Genomic DNA, 19,500 nt, shown 5'->3' with positions numbered 1-19,500 from the left:
GTTCCACAGTAGCTTCAACAGTTAGTAAGATTTAATACTCAAATTTATCTAAAAATTTTCTTGGGCATCTGCTTTGGAGGAAAGGGGAATGAGATCCAAGCCTGACACTGGTGTATTCCTGCTTGAAAAATTAGAAGTAAACTCAGTAGTTCCTAGAGAGACAGTGAGGATTTTGCGTTTTGAGTATCAACCTGGTAGAGTATAAGTTTTCAGAAGTTCAGAACCTGTAGACAATATTTACCTTCTTTTCTCTTATTACAGTGAGTTCCTGAAACATAGTTCAAAAATTAATCTTTCTAATGCTACTCAGCCATAAAAAAGGATAAAATTGTCCCATTCACAACAACATCGATGGACCTTGAGGGAATTACGTTAAGTGAAATAAGCCAGATAGAGAAAGACAATCTCTGTGTGACTCCACTCATATGTGGAAGTTAAACATGAGGACAAAGAGAACAGATTAGTGGCTACTAGGGGAAGGGTGGGGTGGGGGTGGGCACAAAGGGTGAAGGGGTGCACCTACAATATGACTGACAGACAATAATGTACAACTGAAATTTCACAAGGTTGTAAACTGTCATAATCTCAATAAAAAGTTAAAAACATTAATCTTTCCAAAGTATATGGCATTTTGTAGTAAAAACAGTATTATAAATGGCCATTGTACTGTTCACCAAGGACTTGTTAGCAAATAAATCAAAGAAATAAACAAGAGTATATCATATGGCATGATCAACAACTGTGAATGTCTTTAACAATTAAAGACAGTACAGTTATGCATCAACTCTTGGCAATATTTATAAGCAGGTTGTGTAAGTTAGTTATATAAGTATTCCTTATTACTAGTCTATATTTTCATGGAGAAAAATAAATAAAATGATTAATTTAATTGCAATTAATTTACCTTAAAAAGTGCTAAGGCTAATATACTGTACATAAAATGATAACTTGAACAATGGTCTTTCTATCTTAAATTTTTATACCAGCCTTTTCTGAGATCATTTAGAAAGCCTAATTTATTTTTTTAACACGGCTTTCCAGTGAAGTTTTATATGATGTCCTTTTTTCCTCCTGATAACTTTTCCTAAAGCAAAGACATTTTTCACAGACTTTAGAGCTTTGTATGCTGTTCCAACTCTGTCCTTCCTTAGAGTATTTCATGATTTCTCAGGTATTTTCACTGAAATCTAAAATTCATAAATGGCATGATTAAACTTCTCATTTTTCATATTATTAAGCCAAGATTTAAACTGGTTAATTACCTTGTCTAAAATCTTAAAGCAAGTTATTGGCAGCATCAGGACTGAAGCCGTTATCTCCACATCCTTGGTCCAGTCTGTTTTCACTTGCTCGTGCCTGGTCAGTAATAAGCATGATTGGATGGATGACCTTCTTTGGACTGTTTTATTATTGGAAAGGCATACAAGCTTTCAATTACCAGCCATTGGTTCAAGTGGTATTTCTAAATCTTCAAATAGAATTGCTGACATTTTATGCTTACTGAATATTTTTACTGCATTCAAAAACTATATATTTAGATATTATAGGATAGCAGCAAATAAACTAAAGAAAAGGAATTGAAATGTGTTAGGTCTTGATAATTAGAGCTGGATACATAGAAGAGAGGAAGGTATAAAATGTCATTATTCTGATAGCTCTTATTACATGTAAAAGTCATTACATAACGTAATGAGAAATGAGTTAGATTTTATTTAATATACTTGTTCTTCTGACATAGACTGTTAAGGAGAAAATTCTAGTCATCAGATACCGGCTTATATTGTGAGTTGAAGTCATGTAGAGTATGATGCTGACACAGACCGAGTTTCAGCTGCTAGCACATGTGAAGCCCTGACCCACATAAGCCCTCAGTAATGCTAGCTGTGCGCTAATTATTGTTAGGAGAGTACTGTGGTTTCTAGATTTTCCATCACTTTTTGTTGGATAACTGGTTTAGGATTCAATTTTTCTTTTTCTTCCTAATACCTTTGTAGGATTGGGAACAGGCCAGTGGGCGGAACCAGAGAGAGGGCAGATCTAACAGAAGATTTACAGAGATAAAAATATAGTCAGTAAAGAATTTCTTAGGCATGTCCTTACTCCTTCAAATAAAAACTTTGAGTTTGGTTTGCAAGAAACTTCTTCACTCTGATTTGGATTTTTTGTAAGACCAAAAAGCATATTATCAAAATTATTCATGTGTATTTTCAGATATTGACTTAAAGAACTTCCTTTACGTCGTTATTCATCCTAAAGTGGTATTTATAGCAAAGCTCTTTTATACTATGAAAAAGGAAAAGTTGCAGAGGTTCTATATTTGAGTTACTAGAAAAAATGTTTTTAGTTCAGTTTAATTAATGTTTTAGTCTCCTATTAGAATCTTGCTCAACTATCTAGAAAATTTTCTTTAAAATGTTGTAGAGTTATTACTCTAGTGAATCACAGCTTAATTTCTGAGTCCATTTATTTTCAAATAAAAGCTTTACTGGTTTAGTTTAATTGATATTCTCAAAGCTAGAAACTAAATAAGAATTACATCACATTTTCCCCAGCATCAGTGCTGACTAAACTTGTTCAAAAGCTTTATTTCTCTGTTGCCGAAAGATCCTTTCAGGAAATATGACAATGCTTGCTAAAAAGAAGTTATAATTTTTGCATCTCTTGTCAATATACCTCTTAATAAACTTGAAAATACTTAGTAACACAGTTCACTTTGGCTATTTACTTAAGACTGTAAATGTACATCTATGTCATATTTCTTTGCTGCTATTGAAGGCATCAGCAACCTATTACAGTTTTTCTGTCCTTAGAATTCTTTGTCTACACTGGCACTCTTAGGGAGTTCTTTTATATTTGTGTTCCTTTACTGAAAATCACTTCTAATATGTCTACAGTATTCCTCTGTTTATTACACTTTCAAAGAGGGAACTTCACCATGGCTTGAGGCTTTAGTTCTTTTAAATTGCTGCTTGCCCAAGTCTCTAGCACTCATTTACATCCTTGCAAAGGATACAGGGGAAGTAGGCGCAAAAGGGACTCATCATATAGAAGCAAGACTTTTAAAAGTGGCTATAAATTTAGTTTGCCACATTCAAAGTTTAAAAATTAAACAAGGCAGACTAAATGATCATCTTAAAAGACGTAGAGAAATCATTTGTTCATTTGATATATCTTAGCAATTAGGAATAGGGAATTTAATCTATTTAAGGTTTCTGTGTAAAAACCTCAAGAAAATTTTATTCTTAATGGTGAGACATAAGAAACAATCTGTTTAAGGTCAGGAACAAGATAATCATTTATTGGAGGGTCACTGAAATTAGACAAAGAGAAGTAAAAGGATTATAAAGGAAGGATAAAATCTGTATTCTTTGCACACTTATTTAATACAACAATCCTGTTAGGTGGTTACTATTTTTAACTTCTTCACAGATGAGGAAAATGAAGTACTGAGAGTTGGGTGCCTTGTCCAGACTTATCAGCTAGAAGTCGCAGAGGCGTGATTGGAATCCTGGCCATCGGACACAGCATACTAATTAATTCCATTTCTATATGCCAGTGTTAATGATTGGAAAATGTAATTTATAAAGTAGTACTATTTACAATAGCAACAAAAGTTATAAAGTTCCTAAGAATAACAAAAGTATACAAGACCTTTATGGAAAAAGATTAGAAAAATTTATTGAAGGACGTAAAAGAATCTTAACTACGTGGAGAGATATACTGTGCTCATGGACGGGAAGAGTCAATATCATAAAGAAGTCAGTTCTCTGAAAGAATCCAAAATAATCTATAATTCAATGCAGCTTCAGTCAGATTCCCAAAAGTGTTTTTTCCTCCTCTAATTTGACAGGCTGATTCTAAAATTCATATGAAAGAGTAAAGGGCTGAAAATAGAAAGACAGTTTTGAAGAATAAGTGGAGGGACTCATGTTTCTAGATATTAAGACTTATAAAGTGCTAGAAATGAAGAAAGTGAGGTGTTGATGGAGAGACAGACTGACAGAATTGAGACAACTCAGAAACAGACCCCTCACACACTATTAGAATCAATCTTACAAACCAGTAGAGAAAGGATTATTCAGTAAAAGATGACGAAATAATTGATTATGCGTAGACAAAGAAGTAATATGATTATATCTCTACCTCACCCCAAATACACACGAAAGTTCAAAGCGAACTAAAAAGTGAAGAAATTTTAGGAAAAATAAGATTTAGAAGAAACAGGACAATCTGTTTATGACTTAGGGTAAGGAAAGATTATGTTTTTAAAACTGTATTGAGGTCATAATAGCTTATAACATTATGAAATTTCACTTGTACATTATTATTTGTCAGTCACCATGGATATGTGCCCCTTTACCCCTTGTGCCCACCCAAGCCCCTTCCCCTCTTGTAACCACTAATCTATTCTCTTTGTCCGTGTGTTGATTTTTCTTCCACATATGAGTGAAGTCATACAGTGTTGGTCTTTCTCTGTCTGACATTTCACTTAACATAATACTCTCAAGTTCCATACATGTTGTTGCAAAAGGGATGATTTTGTCTTTTTTATGGCTGAGTAGTATTCCATCGTGTGTGTGTGTGTGTGTGTGTGTGTGTGTGTGTGTGTGTGTGTATACACTGTTTCCCATAGTAGCTGCGCCAGTTTACATTCCCACCAGCAGTGTATGAGGGTTACCTTTTCTCCACAACCTCTCCAGCATTTCTTGTTTTTTCATAATGATGATTATAGCCATTCTAACAGGTTAAGGTGATATCTCATTGTAGTTTTGATTTACATTTCTCTAATAATTAGTGATTTTGAACATCTTTTCATGTGCTTGTTGGCCATCTGTATATCTTCTTTGGAAAAATGTCTGTTCATATCCTCTGCCCATTTTTTGATGAGGTTGTTTGGTTTTTTGTTGTTGAGATGTATAAGTTCTTTATATATTTTGGAGATTAACCCCTTGTTGGATATATGATTTGCAAATATTTTTTCCCAGTTGGTGGGTTGTCTTTTCATTTTGTTCCTGGTTTCCTTTGCTTGGCAGAAGCTCTTTAGTCTGATGAAGTCCCATTTGTTTATTTTTTCTTTTGTTTCCCTTGCCTGAAAAGACATGGTATTCAACAAGATCCTTCTACGGTCAGTGTCAAAGAGTGTACTGCCTATATTTTCTTCTAGAAATTTTATGTTTTCATATCTTACTTTCAAGTCTTTAGTCCATTTTGAGTTAATTTTTGTATATTGCCAAAGATAATGGTCTACTTTCATTCTTTTGCACGTGGCTGTCCAGTTTTCCCAACATCATTTATTGAACAGACTTTCTTTTCTCTGTTGTATGTTCTTAACTCCTTTGTCAAAGATTAGCTGTCCATGGATGTGTGATTTTATTTCTGGGCTTGCTGTTCTGTTCCATTGATCTGTGTGTCTGTTTCTGTACCAGTACCATGCTGTTTTGATTACTATAGCTTTGTAGTCTACTTTGAAGACAGGGATTGTGATGCCTCTAGGTTTGTTCTTTTTCCTCAGGATTGCTTTAGCTATTCAGAGTCTTTTGTTACCCCATAAGAATTTTAGGATTCCTTGTTCTATTTCTGTGAAAAATGTCACCAAGATTCTGATTGAGATTGCATTGAATCTCTGGATAGCTTTAGGTAGTATGGACATTTTAACTATGTTTATTCTTTCAATCCACATGCACGGAATATCTTTCCATTTTGTTATATCATAATCAATTTCTTTCAATAATGTCTTATAGTTTTCATTGTATAGGTCTTTCACCTCCTTAATTACATTGATTCCTGGATATTTTATTCTTTTTGTTGTGATTTTAAGTGGAATTGTATTCTGAAGTTCTCTTTCCGTTAGTTCATTATTAGAGTGTAGAAATACAACTGATTTTTGTAAGTTGATTTTGTACCCTGCAACTTTGCTGTAGTTGTTAATTATTTCTAATAGTTTTCTGATGGATTCTTTAGGGTTTTCTATATATGAAATCATGATATCTACAAACAGCGAGTTTCACTTCTTCCTTACCATTTTGGATACCTTTTCTTTCTTTTTCTTGTGTAATTGCTCTGGCCCAAATCTCCAGTACCATGTTAAATATAAGTGGGGAGAGTGGTCACCCTTGTCTTATTCCTGGTCTCAGAGGGATGGCTTTCAGTTTTACCCCATTTAGTATTTTGGCTTTGGATTTGTCATATATGGCCTTTATTATGTTGAGATACTTTCCTGCTATGCCTATTTTATTGAGAGTTTTTATCATAAATCAGTGTTGGATCTTGTCAAATGCCTTCTCTGCGTCTGTTGAGATGATCGTGTGGTTTTTATTCCTTGTTGTTTTAATGTGGTGTACCACATTGATTGATTTGTGGATGTTGAACCATCCCTGTGTCCTTGGAATAAATCCCACTTGACCATGGTGTATGATCCTTTTAATGTATTGCTGTATTCTGTTTGCCAATATTTTGTTGAGGATTTTTGCATCTATGTTCATCAGCTATATTGGCCTGTAATTTTCCTTCTTTGTGTTGTCCTTATCTGGCTTTGGGATCAGGGTGATGTTGGCCTCGTAGAATGTGTTAGGAAGTCTTCCATGCTCTTCAGTTTTTTTGAATAGTTTGAGAAAGATAGGTACTAAATCTTCTTTGCATGTTTGGTAGAATTCTCCACAGAAGACATCTGGTCCTGGACTTTTATTTTTCGGGGGGTTTTTGATTACTGTTTCAATCTCTTTGCTTGTGATTGGTCTATTCAGATTCTCTATTTCTTCTTGATTCCGTTTTGGGAGGTTGTATGAGTCTATGAAATTATCTATTTCTTCCAGATTGTCCAATTTGTTAACATATTGTTGTTTTTGTATTTCTGTGGCATCCATTGTAATTTCTCCGCTAGGAAAGATACCTTAAAGCATGGAAACCATACATAAAGACATTTAAAAATTTGTACAATAAAAGATCAGCCAAAGACTAGGAGAAGATGTTTGTAACATATATACATGACAAAAGGATTCATTTCCAGATCATATAAAGAATTCTTGCCCATCAGTAAGAAAAATACAACGAATAGTAAAATGGACAAAAGTTATGAACAGTTACTCACTGAAAATGAAAACTAAATGGCCAATCAACACAGGACACAATTCCTAATCTAATGAGTAAACACTGAAATGCACATTAAAGTGGAATAAAATTGCATACTAATCAGATCGGCAAAAATGAAGAAATCTGACAGAACTAAATAGAGCAAAGAAATGAAGAATGGGAACCTAAAAATACACTCTATGGTAGTGTGTATTGGTAAATCCTTTTAGAGAATGTTTTAGCAAAGTTGAAATGTGATCAAAAAGTAGCATATTCTACAACTCAAGTCCTAACACCTAAGCACTAGTGCCAGAGAGGTTCTCTCGCTTGTCCCAGGGAGACACTTAGGAGATTTCTCAGTGCAGTATGGACCATAATTACAAGAACCTGGAAACTCTCTACATGACGGGCAACGGGAGAATGGAAATATAAGTTGTGGTATATACTTATAAGGGAATGCTGTAATGTAGTTAAAATGCATGTACTGAGCCAGAAGTGCCACAGATAAATCTCAAAATATAATTTTGAAGAAGGTTTGATACAGTATCATTCCATTTCTATAAACTTTTAAAACATGCAAAATGATAATACATGTTGTTTATGGCTACATACACGTGGTTATAGTATAAAAACATGCATCAAAATGATAAGTACTAAGTTCAGGATAAAGGTTCTCTCTATAGGAGAATAGGATTGGGGGAGATGCACAGGGGTTCACCTATATCTTACTGCTTTATTTTTTTTAGTTGAAAAAAAGAGAAAATAAAGTGGCAAAATGTTAAGATGTGAAAAAACTAGATGATGGGTACATGGATGTTTGCATATTATTCTCTTAAACTTTTCTGTATAATCGAAGTTTTGAGTAATGTTTTACGGTGAGTATGCCTACATAGGGTTCCAGTACTTCTATTGGTTCCTTAGCTCTGATTTCCCAGGGCAGTCATGATGCCACGCCTATCTCTCTGGTCTTGTTTTCCAATTAGTTTGTCCTGAAAACAGTCTCTGAAGACTTAGATTAGTACAAAGCTAAGCAAGCTTTAGGCCAATAGCCTTTTAATTAGTAATCAGGTTAAACCTAAGCTTAATACAATAGGCTTTTTGTCTCAGCAATTTTTTTCTTTTCTTAAAATTCACTTTTTAGATATTCTTTTGAAGAGCAGAATTTTTTAGAGCATTGTATTTAGGACAACTTTTTAGTCCATGTATATAATAACAAAGTAAGAAAAGAGTCAATTTGATAGTGCTTAGAGAAAAATCCTTTCTTTGTATTTATTGATATGAATAGATGTGTTCTTATGCCTTAAATAAAAGCAAATTTATGGCATTTCATATTAAAATTCATATCTTTTCATATTTATTTAACATAAAATATTTCAAAGTATACAACAGAGACTTAGAATTTGGGAGGTTGTAAGAGACCCTTAAATATCATATAGTTCAGTTGCCTATATTTCTATTCCCCTCTGTTAAATTTCTACCAAACCGGCATCGAATCTGTGTTTGAAAACTGCGTGAAAGACAGGATGTTGTGTACAGTTTTGAAAAGCCATTGGCCATGCTAAGCATTGCACTCTTACTTTATTCTCCCTTAGGTTTAATCAGGATAGTCTCCTCATGTGCATGCATCCCTCTCCTACCCTCTCGTTTTGTCTGCTTGACTTCTGAATTTATTATAGATCTTAAAACTTGATGCATAAAGTCATCTTTCTTTACACCCTGAAAATTAATCCAAACCCAGACTTCTCTCACATCAGTCTAGAAGCTTTCTGAGAACCAATTTAGAGAACTCTAGTTTAAGTGAAGTATGGGAACGTAATAATTCTTTGGTTTTTCTGGAGAAATGTTATACTTATGTAACTAGAAATAGTGCCCCACCTCTCCATGTCAAGGTTCACTATAGCTTACTGAACTGTATGTTTTTAGTGTGTCGCTGTAAACTGGTTATTAGTATCATAAAGATTTACCTTGGAGATAGTAAGTTGTTTGTCGTACTGCCAAAGCTTTTAACTACTGGAAAGACTGGTCTGGTTGGGTTTGTCTCAGGTTTGAAAAAAGATTGCAGATACAAAATCTATCATGTCTAATATGGAAGAAGTTAGCATCGTGGCGCATATTGCATTTTAACTCTAGAATAGGGAATTTGTATACAGAATAGTATGATTTGCTTTTGTCTAAGTATTGTTTTGTGTTTATTTTTGATGTATTTTATCTGTAAAAATGCCATTGTTATCATTTTTGTTTCACTTGTCCAGCGTGTTTGGTGGACCTTAACCCTAAACTAACACCCTTACCCCTGCATTCCGGTGTTCCTCCGTTGAAATGTGTTTATAAGCACTTAACTATCTAAAACCAAACCCCAACTCTACCTTCCTCAGTGGAAGTCTTCTGATGTAATTGACAGGATTCCATACTTCTATTCCTCAAAAGATAGTTTTACTAACTAGTTTACTAGATTGTTATAATGAACAGGAAGGCAACGAGTGGGAAACAGTGTGTGTCCTAAATAAGCTCCAAGCTCTTGACCATTTTATCGTCTGAGAAATGGGAAGAAAATATGAAGTGAAAAAATATGAAGAGACATTTATATTTGGAAGTATTGTTAGATCTTCAAATTTAAATATAACTACATTGAATGTTTTTATTTAAATATCTAATGCAATGAGATTTCTCTATCTTGATAGATATTGATTAATTATGGATGCCAGAGCTTTTCATCACAACTATCTATACCACAGTGGATTAGAATGCCAATTATAATAACAGCAATAACAGCAACACTAAAACTGTGTAGAATATAGTTTAATCTTCCTTTGAAGACTTAGAAATTATTTGAGACTGTGTGCTAGGCACAGTTATGAATATTAGTTACTTCAGTGTCTCAGATTCGAATATAGATTGGCAGGAAGACCACTCTCACCCCTCCCACTCCCATTACAAGTTTAGGTTTAAAGTTCCCAGTTTATTTAGGAATATTTTTTGGGAAGATAACAGAAGCAAGGTGGCCACACAGAGTAGAAGTCAGGTTGCACATATATCAGCACTGTCCCAGAACCCTTAAGGGCCAAATGGGGGCACAGAGTTGCTACTGATACTCTTCCCTGGTCTTAATTTTGTCTTAGATTGCAGCCCTTATTAATTCAATCTTATGTCGTTATTTAGGAAAAATAAACATGAACAGGCTTTACTCTCATAGGAAAAGATAGCCACGTTTCCTTGTTCTCGAGCCAAACTTAGCACACGAAAAGCAGAGTCAAAGCTGCCTAGTGTCCTGGAAAGTCCAGTTCTACAAGGCTGCCCTCTGACTAATGTAATTTTATTATGTGTGAGAGTTTGGTTGCAGGATGGTGATTATAAATCTATTTCCATAGTTATCATTGAATTGTGAACATGTGTATTTCCTGGTTAATATATAATTAATTCCAATTAATAATTCCAGATATGATATTGCTAATTGATGTGAAAGAAAGAAACATATTTCTTTGTCTTGAGGTGGGGAGCCCAGTTCAATATGGCAAGCTACTCAAGCAGTTTTTTAAGTGTTCTAGCTCCATTTGTGCTGCAAATTGTTACTCCCTTCCTTCCTTTCTTATGGGGAGTGTTGCTGTGGACTCATGGATTTTTACTTACTTGATATTTTACAATAAGTTGTAGTCATTCTTTATGATGTTCGCATCTTTTTGATGTCCCAGAGCTGGCCAGTGGGAGTCCATTCCACTCAATCCTTTTGACATCTCCTAATGGTGGTTTGCTATCTGTCACAACTAAATTTCCCACATTCACCTTGTACTTTCCCTACTATCAACTGGCAAACAGGCGTTTCTCCAAGGAGTCCTGGTGTATCATGTTGGGAATGATATTTAGAAACCCAGCTCTGAGACCAAAGATGTTCATTGCAACTGGAATGTCATTGTTTCTAAGCGTTTTCATTGGCTAGAGCTTAGGGAAAAGGTGTATGTATTTTAATTTCGAGTTTGTGTTCACATTTCCAACTCAAAGTTAACATTACAGGGATTTTTTTTTTTCTTAACTTGATTTTATTATTGCATCTCTTTTCTCTCACACTTAAAATCTTTGTTCCTAATAAATTAATATGTTTATTTCTTTTGTCCCACAATATGTATCAAATTGTTTCAGAATTGCATTACCAATATTATTACCAATGATAAAGCAGTTGAATGAAATTAAATATTAGTTTTTCCTCTCTAGAATATATCTCATTAAGCATGTACAGTCAGTTTAATGTTTACAAGTAATTTAAAATAATTTCTCTCTGTTGACAGTGTTATCGATTTGATATATTACTAGATACATTTTTTTTCAGGTTATTTTCATTATTAGGAGTTTGTTTTTTTAGCTGTGTAATGGTCTCTGGAACTTGGCCCTTGGGTACTTCTTCAACCTCATTTTGTACCACTGTCTTCCTTTCTCACTATACTCACTTCTTCCAACTCAGACCTTCCCTGGTAGTTTCTCTCCCGTCATCACTCTTACTTCGCTCTGCTTATTTTTCTCACTAGCAGCTGAAAGCAATCTGAAGTTACCTTGTTGTCTTAATTTAGGCAGTATCATATAGTGGCTAAGAGTTTGGCTTTTGAGCCAGACCACCTGATTTTGGATCCTGGTTATGTGATCTTAGACATGTTACTTAGCACTCTGTGCCTGAATTTCTTCATCTAAAAATGGGTAATGCTAGTAGTATTTTCCTTATAGGGTTCTGTGAGAAATGAACGGTTAATAAACCATTGTGCAATTGCTGGTACTTACTAAGCATAAAATAAATGCTGGCTATATTGGTATTATCATTTAATTGTTCATTGTCTTTCTCCCCTCAGTGAGCTCTGTGACTGCGAGCTTGTCTCACTTGTTCCCTGCTGTAATCTCAGGGCTTAGAACAGTTCCTGAGATGTAATAGGCACTTACTTAGATGTTGCTGAACCAATAATAGTTAAAATTCAATTCCCATCCATTTGAAACGTTCTTGGAAATTTGAGACTAAAAGAATGCTTTCTCATATACATCATATACAGTTGTCAAATTTAACTGATATTTTCATCAAATTTGGCCTCAAAATATTAATGCCCACTGTTAACACGTGTCTTGGAAATTCTGACCAATTATTAAAATCAGAAACAGAAATCAGAAATTATCCCTATCAGAAAAAAGAATTATCATATTTGCTTTGAAATAATTATATATCCATGAAATCCAAAAGGATCAACTAAAATCTTCCTAAAATTGTTGAGTGTTTAGTAAATGATCAGATTTAAGCTATACATAAAGAAATCATTTTCTAGCATACCAGTAATTACCAGTTAAGACCATAATTGAAGAAAAGTATTAGTCTACAAGAGCAGCAAAAAAATGTAAAATACCTGGTAGTATCCATAACAGGAAATATGTGGAATGCGTCCTTTCATAAAGAAAATTAGGAAACTTTACTGAAAGATATAAAAGGTCTAGAAAAATGATGTCATGCCCTGTTTCCAGGGGGAAATATTGAATATTCTAGAAATTAAAATTCTTCCAAATATATAATGTCAATATATATAAATACGTATATAAATATGTTATAAATATATTGTTAAATTATAGCAGACCAAACTCATTTGTGTTTTTTTGTAAATCTTGTCAAAATTATTTTAAAGTTCATGTAGAAAATGTTTGAAAATGCACAAAAATGGTTTGATGGCCACTCTTAACAAAGATTCATAACATGCAATCTACTAGCAAGGAGGGGAGAATAAAACTCATACAAGTCCCATAACTTGTAATATACTAATATTATAATATGTGACATACTTCTGAAGTTACCCAAGTGTGCTATGAATGTCTCATTAGCAGATAAGAGAGCGTGTCATTTAGTTTTACATCAAGAAATCTCAGATACAAGAGAGGTTGTAATTTACCCAGAGTTTCAGAGCATGTCGGAGATAGCATCACAATTTTACTGACGATTCTAAGTAAACTTTAAATAATTGATATAGAAAAAATAAATTTCCCCTTAATCTGTGTGCAGTCTAGCATAACTACCTTGTCCCAGTTTGCCCAGACTTTCCTGATTTTAGCACTGAAAGTCTCGTGTCCCAGGAAACCTCTCAGTTACGGGCAAAGACAGTTACAGTTGATCACCCGCCACAGTTCATAGAAAAGATGCCTAAGTCTGTAAATAGTGTTTCCCATAAAATGAAAAGAAATGGATGGCAAATGTCTGATCTGGTCTGGAGTAACCCAGTTAGTGGTCTGTTTGGCCCCAAATTACTCTCTGCACACACAATTCCTATAAGAGGCTTCATCAGTTCAGAAGATTTAAGATTTGGGTTCACTGAAGAATCCATAGTAGGATTCAGTAAGACTCCCAGTAATCATCTGCAAACTGAGTAGGAGGATTGAGGCCATGTGGCTTAGTCTTCTCTCCTGCAGCTAAGCTCTGAGCTTAGGATATTTGTTGTATGTTGCCTTTTTGAGTAATTTTCCTGTAGGCTGCACTTCTCAGCTAAAGTCATTTTTCTAGGGGTTGGTTTGCTTTCAATTCTTTCACTATTGTCTTTCTAACAGATCAATCAGTAGAAATATTTTACTATATATTAATTTACTTATCTCTTGCCTTGATTTACAAAGGATTTAAGGTGATTTATTTAGTATACTATAGACTAATGTTAATAGAAGATCTAATGCTTTATTTTTTTATGTGTGTGTGTTTTGTATTTATATAGCCATTAGCTTGACAAGTGTGTTTTATATCATAATGAGATTGTCTTCATTATAAAATGAGAAAGAGGAAGTTTTGTCTTTTTTCAGTTTTACTTTCCAGATTACAAATGCTTTGAAAATTTCTGACCGCCAAGTAAGATACAGTTGTCCCTTGCTATCTGCAGGGGACTGGTTCCAGGACCCCCGAGTATACTAAAATCCGAGGATGTTTATTGCATACAACTTATGCACATCTTCCTATATACTTTAAATCATCTCTAGCTTACTTATAATACCTAATACAATGTAAATTCTATGTAAATAGTTGTTAAACTGTTTCATTTAGAGAATAATGACAAGGAAAAATGTCTATACATGGTCAATACAGATGCAACCATTGTAGGCCTTTGAATCTGCAGTTAGTTGAATCTGCAGATGCAGAACTCATGGAGAGCTTACTGTATTTTAGAAATTGGCTAGAAATGCAAACCAAATTTACAACATTTTAAGTCTTACTTATTATGAAGATCTCCAAAGCACTGTATTAGAGTAAAACTCAGGTCCCAGTCTCAATCCTGTAGCGTTCTCAGATTTGCAGTGGGAAGACGGCTAGTTTGCCAAACTTGATTTAAGGGTCCCAGATTACAATACTTAAATTTGCTTACAATCCCATCAAGTAAGATCATAGGCTGGTGAGAAGAAAGTGAAAAATTATCATGTTATTTATAAAGCAACTTTCTAAACTTCTGTTGAAAATTTCCTACAGAATATAAAGTGTACCTGTATAAATTATTTTGCTGTAAGCCTGTTGAAATATCCATTTCTTTTCACACCAAGTAAAATGTAACCTCTTGACACAACTAAGATATTTTCTCTTTATTATTATTTTTCAGTGTCTAAAAAGCACGGCAAGCTCATTACTTTCTTACGTACATTCATGAAGTCTCGTCCAACAAAACAGAAGCTGAAACAACGGGGGATCTTGAAAGAGAGGGTATTTGGTTGTGACCTGGGGGAGCACCTTCTGAATTCTGGTTTTGAAGGTAAAACTAAAATTTGTAAGCTGGTAATTTCAGTTTCTGACCTCTCCATATTGATTTTCTTTAATCAGTTACAAGGTAGGTTAGGCAAGCAATATCTGTTCCATTTGTGTTGAGCAGCATGCATTGGACTTTCTCAGGTACTCATCTTAGTTCCGGGGATAGCTGAGAATAAACACAGGGTGAGAAGGCACTTTGCACCAGAGATGCTTAGAATCTGTTTAAGAAGACTCAGACATTCACACAAAGGGTATAGTAGCCCTGTTGTTTGCATTATTTTTATATCTGTCCAGATAACTTCTTCAGCCAGTTTTCCCTTTCATATTTTATCCTAAAATATTTATTTAATTTCTCTTGAAAAACACAATCATAGTTTTGAGACTATAAGATACCAAGACCAGTCTCTCAACTTTTATAGCTAAAAATTTAAATTCCTTTCTCTATAAATTAAATTCTGACTCAAGAATTCAGTAGTTGCATGAGTAGAGGAGAATATGAATGGAAAGGAAGAAAGGAAAAGTGGAGTTTTACTATTTAAAATAGTACTTTTCTCTACAATCTCCTTTAGAGAAGCTAGAATATTAAGAAGTATCTATCTATATTGCTGATAAGTACCAGAAATAGATGATTTGTGAAATTCTGAATCTGGTGGGAAATACCCATTGTATTTTTTAAGAAGACCACTAATGAAGACTAGTGTAAATACCATTAGTAATATCGAGTTCAAATGAAGGCCTTACTCACTGCTTACAGAATACCACTATACTTAAAATATGAATTCAATGCAAACTTTACCATGTTTCTTAAGGGAGAAGACGAAATATTATTTTAAACAGATGTTATTCCCAAACTAATATCAACTTAATACACTTACTAAAAAATAAATAGACAAACCGAAACCCTGAGGATTATTTTTGCAGTTAGTCAAAATGCACATAGTAAAATAAGCCAATGAGACTATCAGAGAGCATTGTGGTAGAAAATGTCAGTGATAGGATAGGGGACATCTAGCTTTACCAGATGTTAAATCCAACTTCAATACTAGAATTTTGTTAGTGTGGAGAAAGAGATGGGAGTGAAATAGCTTGGAATGTTCAGAGTAGTCATTTCTATCAGTAAGACTCCATTATGATAAAGTATGGCTTTAAAACCAGGTCATGAGGAGGGACTCCTTGTTATATTGAGATAACAAAATAGCAATTTTGAAAAAAGCATTCTCATTTTATGACACTAAAATTCCAAATGTATAAAAGATTTAACTATTTTAAACTTCTAGAAATGCTAACGTGAAATGGTTTTGTTTTGAGATCAAAAAGGGATAGTAGCCTTCTCAGATTAAAAAAACATTATAAAGGAAGAAGTGGTTTCAAATAAATAATTCCTACAAAATGAAAATAACAAATGTAGAGGAAAAGTACCACAGACTGGGAAAATAACCCCTTTTTGGATATGATGAAATGCTGCTAATATAGTATATGAGAATATCAATCAGATTTTTGAGAAAATTAAGTCCCTGAGTAGAAGAATGGAGAAAAAATATAAACGTATAATTTTCATAGGGAGATAAGATTGTAAACAAAATACAGAAAAGTGTTTATGTTCATTTGTAGTCATGGAAATGTGTCCTAAGCAATTTTAAGATACCGTTTTACATTGGTAAACACTGTTAATATAACAAAGGTGTTTTTCTAAATTGTGATATCCAGTGCCATTAAAAATAGCAGTTATTTGTACAAAAAGGTAAAAATTTTTGGTTTCAAGTAGCTCTGTGAGTTATTATCCTTTTGAAAAACATTTTGGCACTTCACAGCAAGAGAGTTTGTGGTGTTCCTTTCATGGAGTGATCCTCCTTAGGGATTTGTCCTCGGCTTATATTTCAATAGAAGCACAAATGTTCATTATAACACTGTATGAGAGCCAAAAAAATTTAGGGAAATCCAACTTTTAGGGAAGTTGTTCTGTAGATTATGAAGCTATCGAAAATTGTAAATTTTAATGCAATGTAGAAATTTGAAAAATGTTATATATCAACAGTAGGTATACCTTTTTGAAAGTACAGATCTTAGGTGATACGTAAAATGAATATAATTATAGTAGAGTATTAGATGTAGAGAATATCTTTGTGATTTTCTTTCTTAGTTGTCTTGCATTAGAAATTAATTTAATAGTCTTGGAAGAGAAAACTCTGCTAAAGGTCTATCCAGAGGAGAAAGTCTATATTCAAATGATTAGCAAAACAAAAAAATTAACTTGTGACAGAGTGTAATTGTAATTTGAAATACCTGAAGAGGTAGAAACATTGAAGACTGAGGTCAGATACATTCTGGTACATTCTAGTTGGCATAGTAAAATAGTTTTCTGTTTGACTGGGGACGGTGAAAAATGAAGAATATTCATATGAAAGACATTCATTTGAATATTCAAATGAAGACTTTATTAACAGGAAAAAGGAAACCTTTGAAGTTTTGTTGACCTTAAACGAATAGCCAATTATTTCTCCAGCAAAAATGGATTTATTCGTGACCAGCAAAGAACTGTATTCCAGGGTCTGGAACCGTGGCAAGCCACATGCAAGTCCCCCAGCAGCAAGGGAGGAGAAACTCTTAGAGAGGAGAAGAGGAGCTTGGAAGGGCTATTCTAAGCAGAATTCCAGGTGTAGCAGCTTTCCATTGGCTGAGCTGTGACAGTCTCTCATTGGCTGAGCTTCTTGCTGGTAAAAAAAAAAAAAAAAAAAAAAAGTCTGTCTTTTTCCTGTTGGGCTCTGCTACTGATGTAGGGCCTAAGAGCTTCCCTGGTTGGCCTCCTGGCTCCAATTTAATGAGGTTTCTGTCTATTAATTTCCACGTTTTCCCCTTTTGATTGAGATCTTTCTTTGAAAGCATTGCTGATCAAGAGTAAGGGCTTTCTGGTTTCGGCAGCCTTTTATCCCTGAATGCCAGGAAGGACCTTTCCTGGGTGTTGTATCCCATGTTGGATGGAAAGTGCACGGTTTAGAACTCTGTCATGGCCACATTTGAGTAACAACAAAGGGTAGACAAAACTCAGGCATTTTTCTTTTCTAAAGTCCATTTGTTATCGAGATCATAGGCATTACAGATCATCTGGAGCATTTGTCATAGTCAAAAGTTTGGTAGACAAAATTCCAACAGGGCTGGTCCAGGCATCTTGGGAAAGCTGTCTCATCAGATGTCATCTGCTTCAATTTTGGGAAATCTTTACTTTCGGATCACCAGATGATGTGCAGGTTCAGTCAGGGATTGGTGCTTTCTTTAGGTGTACCACGTGAATCCAAGAGTCCATTCCTTGGAGTTTTGTGGCACAAGGATTACTTAACAGTACCGGACAGGGGAAGGAACAGAGAGATATGGCCCCAGAGGCAGGGCCCGAGCACGAGGAGCTGGGCAAGAGGAACATGAAGCTTCGGAAGCCATTTTATCTTTCTTTAATCTTTTGTTTGCCTCGGTTAATCTTAAAATTTTCTTTTGCAAAGAGGCAATTTTAGACTCCTCATAACGTTTGGGAGCCTCAAGATACCAATTGCAATGGGCAGTCCGTTCAGCTTTGGAAATTACAGATCTATGGTTGTCCAGTTCGGTTTTAAGAAAACTTTAAGATTGGGGAGTTCAAAAGTTTCCCATGATGGCCATTGGTATTCTAAATTACTTTTCATTAAGTTGGTCCATTTAGGTAGAAATGTGTATGAGGAGTGACTGTGGTTTTTAAACATAAAATTGACCAGCATCCGGTGGGGGGGGGCGGGGTACCCTCAAAATATTTAGATAACTGGGATCCAGTTTCTTAAGAGGTTTTTCTCTAGAGCAAAGGAATAATTCTCAAACATCCTAAACAGCTCAGGCAGCCTGCAGGCTTAATACCAGCCAGTTCCATTAGAACAGTCTGATTTCAGTAAGGTGGACCAAATGTTGAATCAACACAGTTCCAGAGGAAAAGTCTAGTTCCAAAGGGCATCGACCGAAGTTTTATCAATGTGCATCTAAGGAACAGTCTGCTGCCAAGGGAGTCAGGCGGAAGGCTGGACTAACACAGTTTTAAGGGAACAATCCAAAAGTTGGACCAAAGGCCAGCACATTTTCAGTATAAGCAGTCCAGTTCCAAAGGGAATCGGACCAAAGGCTAGCACAGTTCAAAGAGCCAGGGCAAAGTGCCACCTGAGTACTCACAGACAAACAAGGGCTTACTCAGAAAAGGATGAAGCCTTAAAATAGGTCTCATAAAGGCTGGGGAGCCTCAACTGCAAGAGAGTGGAAGCTGGGATCCAGGAGAAAGAATGACCCTCAGACTCCAGGGTCAACAAGAAAAGCGGTTAGCTCAGTGGGCTCTTTTGTGGGTACCACACCTGTTTGCTCACCGGCCTCAGAGTCCTTGGGAATCATCTCTGGACTTCCATCCGGGCCACCAAAATATTGACCTTAAACAAATAGCCATTTTTTTCTCCAGCAAAAATGGGTTTATTTGGGATCAGCAAAGAATTACAATTTGGGGTCTGCAACCATGGTGGGACATGTGCAAGTCGCCCTCAACAAGGAGTGGAGAAACTCTTATGGAGAGGAAGCGGAAGTTGGGAGGGCTATTGTAAACAGAGGCTGAGGTGTAGCAGCTTTTCATTTTCTGAGTGGTGGCAGTCTCTCGTTGGCAGTCAGAGAGAGGGTCTGTCTTCTTTCTGTTGGGCTGTTTTCAACAT

General features: G+C 35.0%; 1 protein-coding gene across 9 annotated transcripts in view; it reads left to right on the top strand.

Moving 5' to 3' along the window:
• Nucleotides 1-19,500, top strand: part of ARHGAP32 (Rho GTPase activating protein 32) — a 320,124-nt gene that overhangs the window by 268,265 nt on the left and 32,359 nt on the right. For all 9 annotated transcript variants that reach the window (XM_070272953.1, XM_070272951.1, XM_070272952.1 and 6 more), the window contains one exon: nt 14,652-14,801. In XM_070272953.1, coding sequence (XP_070129054.1) covers nt 14,652-14,801 — 150 coding nt within the window. The remainder of the gene's footprint in view (nt 1-14,651; nt 14,802-19,500) is intronic.

Source organism: Equus caballus, chromosome 7 (genome assembly GCF_041296265.1).
Source record: "Equus caballus isolate H_3958 breed thoroughbred chromosome 7, TB-T2T, whole genome shotgun sequence".
Taxonomy (NCBI): domain Eukaryota; kingdom Metazoa; phylum Chordata; class Mammalia; order Perissodactyla; family Equidae; genus Equus; species Equus caballus.
Note: the sequence above shows the minus strand (reverse complement) of the source record. Positions and strands in the feature narration are given on the sequence as shown.